Source organism: Falco peregrinus, chromosome 8, assembly GCF_023634155.1.
Source record: "Falco peregrinus isolate bFalPer1 chromosome 8, bFalPer1.pri, whole genome shotgun sequence".
Classification (NCBI taxonomy): Eukaryota; Metazoa; Chordata; class Aves; order Falconiformes; family Falconidae; genus Falco; species Falco peregrinus.
In genome coordinates, this window is record NC_073728.1 from 49,388,486 (window position 1) to 49,400,929 (window position 12,444).

At 41.9% G+C, this 12,444-nt stretch overlaps 1 protein-coding gene across 5 annotated transcripts in view; it reads right to left on the reverse strand.

Annotated features, from left to right (window-relative positions):
* Positions 1-12,444, reverse strand: part of TENM2 (teneurin transmembrane protein 2) — a 698,308-nt gene that overhangs the window by 17,250 nt on the left and 668,614 nt on the right. For 3 of the 5 annotated variants that reach the window (XM_055812701.1, XM_055812698.1, XM_055812699.1), the window contains exons 23-26: positions 12,342-12,362; positions 8,126-8,358; positions 6,452-6,606; positions 5,082-5,956 (exon numbers count right to left, since the gene is read on the reverse strand). In XM_055812701.1, the coding sequence (XP_055668676.1) occupies positions 5,082-5,956; positions 6,452-6,606; positions 8,126-8,358; positions 12,342-12,362 (1,284 nt within the window). The remainder of the gene's footprint in view (positions 1-5,081; positions 5,957-6,451; positions 6,607-8,125; positions 8,359-12,341; positions 12,363-12,444) is intronic. The other 2 variants (XM_055812702.1, XM_055812700.1) reach the window with 1 other exon arrangement.

The following is a 12,444-nucleotide window of genomic DNA, read 5'->3' on the forward strand; positions in this document are numbered from 1 at the left end:
AAGTTTCTACCCATATATACATATGTATATATATTTTATATATAATTTAAGGTACTGGATAAAAGATATTATGTTGAGATAATCTATGAAAGGGGCTCTGGGGGCTTTGGTTAAGTCTATATAACGGTCTTCACAAACTAGAATTGAAAAATACTCATAAAATATAGATGAGGGAAGAATTTGATCCAGTCAAGCATCCATCTAGCAAGAAGAAACAAAAAGTGCAAAAAATGGACAGTTTCAAAATCCCAGAAGTTAATAATGAGATATGCCCTAAGAGTCTGTATGTGGACTTCCTTGGTGTGTTTAGTGATTAGCAGAGTGATGAAGAGAGTACTGAGGTGTCAAGTATTATAGAAGAGACAATGTCATTTAGGACAAACTAGAAAAATCTATGAGTGGCTTCAGCGTGACTACACAGAGCTTGGTGGACGTCCAGAAAAATGGTTGGTGAAACTCCCCATCAGCAAATATATTTTAGGCAATGCAAATGAGATATTAATTTAAACTCTTCATTCACATTGCTGGGTTTTTAATTAACCCAGGAAAAATTCCAGGGGATTGCTGTGGGCTACTCACTGAAAATCTCCGTTCAAAGTACAAGGGCAGCCTAAAAAGCAAACATGGATGAGGCTGTACGGAGACCAAACCAGAAAAATTAAAACATTCTATTGTTATTTCTAGAAATCAGTGCTTTGCCCCCTGCCATGTTTCCCAGTGCTGGTAACAGGTTTTGAAATCAGCAATGGCAGAGATTAAAAGGGTTTATAAGCAAGTGATGGACAGGCTTAAACTGATACATACAAAAGTATTCTATATGAAGATCTGCAGACCACTTAGTTTACAAGCTAGATATATCAAAAATCCACTACTCAAATAATATATACACACTGCAACACCAATGTATAATGAAGGCATTTCTACTTTATCCATTGCATCAATGAAATCCTATTTTTAAAAATACCTTAAGGCTAAAAACTGTAAAATTAATAAAAGAGAAACCTTTTATGTATTACAAAATCTAGAAGTGACATCTTTTTGAGATTTTTTTTTAAATTTATGTATTATGTGAGAGCAAGTGCTTAGTAAAATAGAACACCCAGACATTTATATGAATAATAAGAATCAAGCTATATAGGAATTAAATGGTTATGTATCTTTCTTCTTAATGACATGAAGCTGGGTCTAATGAAGTAAAAGAAAAAAATTTGCAATGGAAAATATATTAATCGACCTGGGACTTCTTGGTATCATCTTCAGAAGCAGCCACTCGCTATCACAGTCTATGACACAGCATCAGGCTAGATGAGTCAGATCTGATAAGGTAACCTTTGTATCTTCAAATCAGGAGGGGTCTGGGTACACTGAAATTCCTAAGCTTTCAGTTAGAATTTTCTCTCCTTCAGTTAAGGTTTCATCCCAAGCTTTTCTACCAATAAAATTACAAGTGGAGTGATCCTTTCTTAATCCCAGTATCTTAAAAAACCAGCATCTCCCTGTGACCACTGCTAACTCGCTAATATATTGGTAACCGGGACCAAGCCCGCCCAAGCAGGCAAAGCTTTCCAAGGCCGAAGTTCCCAGGACAGCTCGGGGTGAGACCAGCCGCTGCCCCCCGCCCCACACCGAAGCTGCTCGCTGGCTCTGCCTGCAGCCTGGAGATGGTGCCCGGCTGCCTGGTGGCTCGGAGCCGACCGCACCATGGGACACAGCTGAGCACCTCTCTGTCACCTTCTCAGCTACAGATACCTGAGCTGTGCATCCCTTCAGCGGGCTTGTGATAACGCACTGAAGGCTGTTCTCCCATGCCCAGTATTATGGCACCTCTACATCTCCTGCGATGTATTTTTATAGCTAGCATTCTGGTCCGTGAGGTCTGAGACGTGTGCCGCTCAACAGCTTGCGGGTGGGAGTAGCTAGGACAGTGCTACACACGTACTGCAGAAGGAGTAACAGCAGCTTTTGACTTAACACAGAGCAGGGCAAGGTCCAGATCCACACACACTTACATATATCCCTATTTGCTCTCCCTTATAAAACCCAAAGCTGATTCAAGAAGAAAATGGCAGCACACTTTTAGGATGCTCCCAAGACCAAGTGGACTGCCACTGAGGAGCCACTTCAAAGAGCTGTGCTTCATGCTCAAACCCAAACTTAAACCACCGCACGTGAGCCAGCTGGTAGCTGCTACAGTATTTAAGAGCCTTGCCTGCTCCTACTGCAAACAAACTGCACACATATACACATGCACTATATATATAAGTATGGGATGTGTACACATATAAAAATATTTCGTGTATGCATTTCTCTGCCTATACACATGCATACCTAGAGATGCTGCACAAATTGAATTTTGTGAGCATTTTCAGAGTACAGTTTCAGATAAAAGAAAGGAATATGCCCAACAAGCTAGCATGGCACTTCAATGTCTGGTTGATATAAATGCACTGAAATAAATTTTTCATAAGAACTTTAGCTCATATAGTATTTTACTACTTAGAAGACATTTGTTCTTTTCCAGTTCTGCTGCCATATTAACAATTTGGGGTATACTTATTATTTCTGTACGAATGTGGCACAGAAAACTGTTTTATTGTCCTTATAAAAACTATCATTGGCTAAGTATTTCTTTCATCTTAATTGATGTTAACTTATAGCTACCCAAATACATGGCATAATGATGAATACAGAATTTTCCCCTTGGATCTGGCTTTGAAGAACAAATAGAAACTCAAACCCAGTACTGAGTTACTGTGGTCTGTGATAGTTTAGGTTTGTAAATTCTTGTAATCTTATTAATAAACCCCTCAGCTGCGGGGGCACATGAGATTACAAAGCATATTAAGGAGTTACTGTGAGTCAGCTGCTTAGGATCAGCCTCAAGGAGATGCCTCTCTCTTTTTCTGGTATTTTCTAATGAGTATCTTGAGTGCACATAGCTAACTTCTAGTCCTCACATGAGGTTTTCCACAAACACCTACAGACACACAGCTTCTTTTAATACCTTTGTGAAGGGCATTTTATGGCTTTTTTTCTAACCTAGGTAACAGTCATCATGTCTAGTTTATTTTATACATGCATTATAAAGTATATGCGTTTTTCATGCAAAAAAATGTCTATGCTGTCCTCTCATCTATGGGCTCTGTGCTTATGAGAATGTATGTACAAATCTGGGAGAAAGTAAGTTATTTCTGCTGCCTCATCAAAGTTACTAATTATCTAAGGCAAGTACCTCAGGCTGTACTATTTCAACCTAAATATGGTAATTAACTTCCACTGATCTGAAGCAAGGGTTGTGCATCATTTCTTATTTGATCTTGGAAAAACATCTAGTTGACATGTCAGGACTATATATACATTGTTATATTTTTAGATGCACCTCAGTAAGACAGCAAAGCATCTACCTTTTGTATTTACTTAGGAATTACAGTAAAATTTTTCTAATAAATCGTGCTAATTTAGTCCTTCATGTGATTCTCAGCCACTAGTTATACCAGTTTTGTAACCTGCAACTTTCTGATGACCTTTTTTAATGTTTCATTGATTTTCCTGTAGAGTTTTAAATTACCTTGCTATTAAATTTTCTACAGTTAATTACTGGTGTTTTGAGAAATAGCTAGTTTATATGACTTCTGATCCAAATCTTGAGCTAGCTATTGAAGAAAAAACAACCAAAAAACCTACCTAGAAGGGGACCCGTAGCTCACCAACGATAACGTGCGATTTTACTGCTAACTAAAAAAAAAAGCTTTTACTTGAGCTTGTAATCCGCAGGTAACATCTTTCAGGAATTCCATAACTGGATTATTTCTGTAGCCAATGTGGGGTAAAGAAATAGTCTTTGCAAAATACGAAGGAGAAAACCCCCTCCACATCTCGACCCAGAGTCTGGGTGAAAACCTCGCCAGGGCCAGGAGCGGAGGCGACCACCAGAGGGCGCTGCTTTCCTTGCTACGGAACGAGGCACCGCGGCCAGCAGCTGCTGAGCGGCGCCGCTCTGCGTGTGTTTTGAGCCGATGGTGAACACAGTCCTTTGCATTTCTGCCTGACCTACGTCTTCTCTCAAAAAGAAAGCAAGCGGCGGCCCAAATCAAGGCGTTAATAAATCTAAACCGGTGTTTGTCATCACCTTAAAAATAAGCCTACAATTTCAAATGAAATAGAAAGCCCTAGTCGTACTTACTAACCGCTACTTTGAGAAATGGCATTTAGTAATCGTTAACTAATTCAAACAAAATACGTGGCATCAGACTTGCCATACTTAAAAGTTATATGTATTTTGGATACATTGTTTACCTTCTATTTTTAAATCTGTTTTGATCAATAAATGGCAATAAGACTATGAAGAATAGGATAACTGTTAATAAAATTCTGACTAGTTTTTCTAGCTTTTTAGTCTACTTCTGAACTTCATCTCCGATGTATTACATTTAAAGACGAAGTTCTGTCTTTTTACTCTACATGCTCACACACCAGTGTGCTTTTGGGTTATTGACAAATTACCGAAGTCACACCAGGGCTGGGACAGAGAGCTGGGGAGCTCACTTCCTCACTTGTCTCAAGAATGAACATTCAGTGAAGTTAGTCAACATTTTAACAACCACGAGCAATATACGAGTCTGAACAGAACAATACACAATCTGAGTTCCACGGGAGGCTGCAGCATTAGGGCTCCCAGAGAGGCAGCTCGGCAGGGGCTGCGGAGCGCTGGGGCCTGGCCGGGATGGGGTTATCTGCTGCCTTGCTGACGGCTAAGAGCGGGGCCCAAACTGGTAAATCAAACACGCGTTTCAGAACGTGGCACACAGTCCTTCGTGCTGGAGCTGGAGGCCAGCTGCCCCACCGGTCTCAGACTGCGGGCAGGAATTTGGGTGGTTCAGTACCCACCCAAAGGACACGGCAAAACTGATGAAATCGAGAAGCCACTAAATCATCCCCAGTATCACATTAGGCTGAGGTGTAACGGCCTTACTCGGAACCAGTGACAAGCCTACAACCAATTTCAGTAGGGTCAGTTTAGGGCTTACTCACTACCGCTTGAAAAATAAATGTACGCTTAATATAGCCAAAAACATTCTTACTCATAAAATGTTGTCCATCCTGTTTCATCACTCTTCGTTGCTAAGAGACCACTGTTTCCGTTATATGTCATTAATCCGAGCTCCAGGGTCTGTGTTGAGACCAGCTTGAGTCCACCATTAGTGCCGACAGCCAGCGTGACAATCTGATTATCCGGCATCAGTAAATGGCGGGGCATCCCACTGGCATCCCGACGGACCTTCAAGGAGTTGCCATTGTTGTCCATCACCTCCGTGACATCGTTATCGCTGCTATAGGTGAAATTGTACAAGTACTCCCCGGTAACAAGGCTGAGAGTGTACTGGTGAATCCCGTCAGCATTGAAGACATACAGCTCCTGTTCTCCTGGAGATGCAGCTTCATATTGGTTAAAAGAATTAAGAATGGGCCTGTTTTTACTGACAGCCCTAATGCGGATATTTCCAAGATCAGCTATGTAGATGGTACCATCTGGGGCCACAGCTAAGGAAGATGGTGAATTTAAGATGGCATCAGTGGCATACCCATCATCCCCAGAATAGCAATTACAGTTGACATCATTTTTGCAATCACAGTCTGAAGCTGCCCCTGCAAGAAGGCATATTTCTCCATTGGTAGTTACCTGGCGTAGCCGATTAATTTTTTTTTCATCTGTCTCACTGATGTAAAGAACTCCTGTGTGTGAGATGGCAATGGCACTGGCTGATTCAAGTGCAGAATGAATAGCCAGTTTGCTAAGAGAGTAGTCTATACCAGGAACCTGGCAGTGCATGGGGCGTCCAGCAATAATGCTAACTTGATGATTTTCTGTGATCCGTAAAATAACATTGTTCTCTAGGACATAAAGTGAGTTGTCCATGGGATTGACAGCGAGATCAGTAGGCCACTCCAGCCGTACCTATGAGTTGCACAAATTATTACTGTAAAACTCATAACTGAACAGTACACTTCTAGTGTTTAAAATTCCATGTGTAACAACAGAAAATTAGTGAGGGGTTTATCAGCGTAAATCATGAAACCAAGTCATGAACGGCAACTACTTCAAGCAATGACTTTGTTTTTCGGAAATATTAAAGCTACGTGCAGTGGTAACTTTGGCTAATTGTGTTTCTGTGCAAAGAATGAACGCTACGTTGTGCAAGCTCTACAATAATTACAGAAAAACAGGCAATTAAGACAATAACTCCCGTTATCTCAACCTTATTTCTCTATAGTTGCATAAATAACCTGTGTTAGCCACAGTAAAAGGATGGTTCACTCATTTCAGTAATGAATCAAATATGCTATCATCTTGTGCTGCACAATGTATTTCTTAAGTGGCCAGGCAGTCATCCAAAAAAGATGCCCATCTCTTCTACGGCAGAGAGAAAAATAAATGCAGTTAAGAGTCTACCTGGGTGACATCCATGCTGGAATCACAGCTGAGAGGTCGAACAGCAGTTAGGTCATTGGAGCCCAGCAGGGTTGATATAATTCCATTCTGATCCACTTTCCTAATCATAGTGGCATCGACAAAATACATGAGGCCATACTTATCCACTGCAATTCCTGCAAATATAAAACCCAGGCATCAGTGAAGCAGTTAGGCTCCTAGCTTCAAGGCAGGCTTCATCTTATCAACAAGTCAACAAGATGGTGACATTTGTTCACTTCCCCTGTCCTTTCCTCCCTTCCAAGCTGAGCAGAGGTCCTGGAACCCTCCAAGTACCTCTAGTTCTGCTGAATAAATGGCACCAAGCAGGTTTATCCATTGAGGCTTTAAAAGAAAAAAAACCTACAGAAATCTCCCAAACATGCCAGAGAGCCAGCAGAATGCATCAGTTTACTTCTAAATTCAAACTCTGTAGGATACATTACATAAACCAGTAAGAAAAGAAAAATTATCTCCTAAATTTTAATCTCAGAAATTTGATGTGTCGCTTTCTTCGTCGGAAGGATCTAAAGAGGATGCAGAATTTTTAGAAATCTTGAAAAAATGGCTTAAAAATCTTGAAAAAATAAGTGGACAATATATTCTTTCAGGATGTTGTTTAATTCTTTGGCCTGTTCCAGTAAGGAATATGGGAAGAACATCTGGTGTTTCCAGATGAAGGCACAAGGGTTTTCAGCCTAGAAAAAAATGAAAGTTTCAATGCCTGTCACATTGGGAGTCCTTAGAGAGGAAAGGCACAGAATGAAAGGGTGCTCCCTTGGCGGAACAGAAGGATGCTGCTGCCTGTTGTGAAGGAGGGCAGGCTTTTTCCCGCTTTGATTTGGCGCGCTGCCTTGTCCATTTCTTGGGCTGAAAATAAAATATTGATCTAAAAATTTTGTCTTCAAATAGTTGCAGTGCTCATCCTATTGGGCAGCAAGAGAAGATACAGCTTTATTTTCTTAACTTCTATGCAAGACCTAACTTAAACCATGCAAGCAGCTCTGTTGATATACTCCGGATGTACGAACTGAAACTATTACCTATACAAAGAAACAGGACCTTTCATTTTTATTTGATTTTACAATCATCTAGTTATTTTCAACCATTGAAATAAACCCCAAAGATGTTTGAAACACCTGGCAATACACCTGCTTAATTCATCCTTACAATTAAGACGAAACAATGGGAAAAAAAAATCTTCAAAAGGAACACATCCCCAAATCTCTACATCATCTTGAAAACTTTTCTGTTAAAAATTAGAAACTAGGAAGGGCAAAGATCCTTTCATTTTTCCTCTGCTGCTGAAGAAAAAGGGGATACATAGAATAAAACTTCAGGAAAAAAGCCACAGCAGGCAGTTTTTCTCCCCAAAGACCATATCTCAAACAGTAATTTGTTCCCCAGCTTACATGCTTGCTTCTTGGAGTGAGCAGTACCCTGCTAATTTGTGTTCTGTTCTCCTTTTGCAGCATTTAGTGTTGGGGTAATAAAGTTTGCTTTAACTAAACAAAGCACGAACACTTGCCAATCCACTGTAATTAAAGCCCAGAATAAAAATTACCGAGCAAGGAGTGATTTAATTGCCAGATAATTATTTCCACATCCAGTCTAGCCTCAGACAGTCATTTTCTCCAGCTTCTTTTCCTACTTTACCTCGAGGGCTCATTAGGGTTGCGTCCACTGCCTTCCCTCCGTCCCCACATCTGGCTTCATCAAAGGGCAGGCATTGCTCTCCCGTTCCTGCTACCACTTCCGAGTTACCAGCTAGGTCCTTCGTGCCAGTGAGGGACTTGACCTTGTATATGCGTCGACTATTGGTGTCCGATACGTACAGTGAGCCTGAAACAGGGTCCACGGCCAGATAGTATTTATGAGCGGGATTGTTGCTTTAGAGAAAAAGAAAGCATAAAACAGAAACAGCTGAGCAGTCTAGAAACTTCACAGGCTTTCAGAGCTTGGACACTCATCAGGCACAGAGAGATCTGGAAAGAAAGTCTGACACCTTCATGCAGAGGTGGGGTCTGAAGGACTACCATCTGAGGAGCTAACTTGATTAGGACCTGGTCAGTGCTTCAGAAGGATTGTAATTTTAAATCTCATTCATCCTGCTACACCAACCCTTGCACAGCAGAGCCCCGTAAGCCAAAGCTGCACCGCAGACTTCCCTCTTCATCTCTTCAGCCCTTCAGATCTGCTGCAGGTCAATTCTCTGGCTTATCTCTACCTGTTGCCCCTCCTCCCACCATCTTCTTTAACTTCCCTTGAAAGCAGAAGTCATAGGCGTAAGATCAAAGAATCAGCTTCCGAGTTACTTATGCCACAAGATTTGTGAGTCCTTGCATAAATAGGAGGCAGAGGCATAGCAAATTTATTCCTGAAGCAAATTTGTTCTCATTCATTCTTATCAAGAATCTCATTTACGGCAGATGAAGTTGGTTGTATAACTCAAAACAGGGACCCCAAGTGTCTGACTTTAACTCCAAACCTTCTGTTATTGAAAAACTGGTCCTCAGCTTGTGATTAGAATGGGTGCTCATATGGAAAGCTACTTCTCTTCGGAAATATATGCTTTTTGACAGCTTGTCACATTTTGGAACTACTTTAGCAAATCATCTGCAAATTGAGAAATGTCAATCTTTGCGATATATATACATTCACACACACAGAACTGCAGTGCAGAAATATTTTCAAAATCTTGCCTGGCTAGTTTAACTCAATTTAGTTGGATTTTAAGCATGATGTGAATTTTCCAGCCTTTGGAGCCTATGGGTGAGCGTAAATAAGATCAATGGTGGTTTCAAAGCATAGAAGACAAATGAAGACAGGAAGAAAAAAAATGAAGGTTACTTACCAGTAACCAGAGATATTTGCCTCCAAATATCCACACTCCTAGTTACATGTGGCAAAAGTGCCCATCTCCAAGAGTGAGGATACACAGAGGTAAGTTATGATGGACATAAGCCATTTCTTGATCAGACTTGCTTGAAACTATAAGGCCACTTTCGGCAGATGGATTATCAGCAGCACAAAGACAACCGTGTTCATATGGTCATGACCAGATCTGGAGGAATGAGTAGGCCCCAAAATATCACTTTCTACAGTTATCTTCCTCTATGCCAGTCTTTGACATGTCATGATTTTACTTCAATAGTTTGTTTTAAAACTGTAGAAAGTAGGAAGGAGACTGGTTTGATCAAAATTCAGTAGGCAGAGGTAATACCATCTGCTGAAGTCTAGGAGTGTAGAAATTAGAGATGAAAAAATACAATAAACAAAAAATACTTGGCAGGTTTATTTCATGCATGGATCTCGAAGTACTTTAAAAAGATGGGTATTACACCCATTTTACAGAGGAGGAAACTGAGGCACAGAGAGGTTAAGTGGTGTAGACAGTTATGCAGGGAGACTAGTGACATGCTTGAAATTAGAGCACAATCTCTTTATTCCCCAAGTTCCTCTCCTTATCTTCAGCAGCAGACTGCACCTCTTGACTAGACCCTTATCACATTCCTTCTCATCCCTCCAAAACAAGGCTCAATCTTTTTGTTGCCACACGAAAAAAGATTTCTTTCCACTTACAAATTTCCTCAGTCTCTTGTGTATCTGAGCGACACAAACACCTGCACATTTGTCACTGGTTTGAATTCTCTCTTCTTCCACCATGCTTTTCCCTCACAGTGAAGGACAAACCTTGCTGTGATGGTAGCGTTGCGCCCTACTTCACAAACCCACCCAAATTTAGCTCAGGGCTTTGCAACAGTGGCAGATGAGCCGACAACGGTGTGTTGCAGCTGCAGGCTGGCTGCTGCCTCTCTGCTGGGCTCCAGCTCGGAGAGCCCTTTGCCTGGCCCTCCTAAGACACGTAGCCCCCCACCTTGGGCCAACGGGGTCCCGAGGCCGGTGCAGACCGGAGCTGTGCTGGCACAGCCGCTTGCTGCCGGAGGCAGGGGCTGGGCTCGGTCTGGGTGGTGGGAGCTGCTGGGGGGGCTGCCCACCTGCCTGACACGGAGCAGCAGCCGCTCCGTGACACCGGAGGGGCCTCGCATCTTTCTCGATGTGATTCTGCTGGCCTGTGCTTGCCTTCCTGAGTGAGCACGGCCCTGCTCCCCTTCTGCCCACAGCTAGCGCCAGGTATGTCCCCCGTTACCAGGACGGGATAAGGTACGAGTCAGCGTAAAAAGCAATGGCAGAACATGGGCTTATTTCCCTCTCCTCTTCTGCAGTCATCGCTGTGCCCGTGCAGCTTGCCCTGCCTCTCTTCTCTCTCCCGACTTCTGCCAAGGAGTCAGCCACAAGCTTTTTTGCCAGACCAGGGAGCAACTCCCCGGCGCTGCAGCCCTGCCGCTTACCCCTTCGCCCTCTCCCGAGCTCGGTAAGGGGACAGAGAGTGGAAGTGTCTCCACATAAAACATTTGGGGGGCTGTGGCAGAAAATGACTGTTGAAAGGTGACATGCACTCACCGCGTCCCCAGAGAAACAGCGAGATTATGAGCTCAAACAAGGATGTATTTTATAAATGAGTAGTAAATATTTCTCAAAGCGGCACCCGAGCAACTGAAGACCTCTGCCTCTCTTTTCTCTACGCCATTGTAATCTTTTATTCAAATTACAGGAAGCCAGGGAATGTACCTTGTTTCAAAAGATTTTCCATAACATTCGGCATCGCTCAGAGGCTTCTGTCAATAAAGTCTCTGCCTCCAGCCCTCCCCAGCAAATGCAGCAGTTACCACCAGGTGCAGCCTTACTCTGTCTGTGCAGGAGCCCGATGCCTGACAGGGAGTGCAGGCAGGATCAACCTGTCCTCCCTGATCTTCTCATATGCGTATCAAATTCATGACAGTGCAACAACAGCTTTTCTTGAAATTTAACAAAAAGGACAAGCTGCCCAGAGCAAATCTCTAAGCACCTGGAAAATTAACTAAGCTTAGTTAATACAAACAAGGAGCTTCCAGCATCACCAATAATCATTAGCAAATTGTGAATGAATTAATCCAGATAAGAAAATGTAGTAGCGTTACACCTGCTATACCAAATTGTATTTTGAAGGGGAAATTATACTGTTTAGTCCAGACCATCTCCTGCATCTAACTGGTATTACAGAAATGGAAAGTATGGCTTTAAAAGGGTGATGCACAGCACACTATGGAATAGTTTACAACAGCTCTTTTTGTTCTTGCCCTTGATATTCTCCCGGGGGAACATCCTCCCCATCCCAGGTGTGGCATGGAAGAAGGTACGAGCATTTCCTATGCTGCTGCCATCCAGAAGGATGCATCCAGTGCTCAGGTGAGATGATTAAAAATCTTTTCTGCTAACATCCAGAAAGGTTATGCCTCTCCCTCATGAATCTTACAGTGACTGCATCTAGTGGTTGCATACAACCGCCCCACAGGTTGACTGACTGTTAAATGTATTTGATGAAAGAAAACAGACACTAAATTATGAAAAAGGACAGAGGGTTCAGAAAATCATTAATGACCGGAAAATGAGTTTTTGACCTATTTGCAGTCATTAGTGCTTTTGTGAACCTTTCTGGCATTTGTAAAACTGCTGTTGTAGTTTACCTCAACCATTTAGACCAATTATAGACAGCAGGGAGAAGTGTTTATAGAGAAGTTAGCTTGGGGTTCATTATACTTGCATTCTACTAGAAATTTCTAATTACTGTCAGAACTTATTGGTTGCTTTTTGACTGCATTTCATAATTGCTAATGCTTATCATATTCATAACACACAATTAGCACATAAAAATGTTTCTATATGTGGTACATGAAGAACATAACATTACACAAGAAGCACAACACAAAAAGCAAACACAATGAAGCAAACAAACCATATCAAATTATATGGGAAAGAGCTCGTGTCTTACCTATGTTTAAACTCTTTATTTCTTTATAGAAAGGGAACAGAAGAAAAAAGAACAAACAGTTAGCTGAAGAATAGATGGTAAAGCAAACATAGTATTTGTTTTA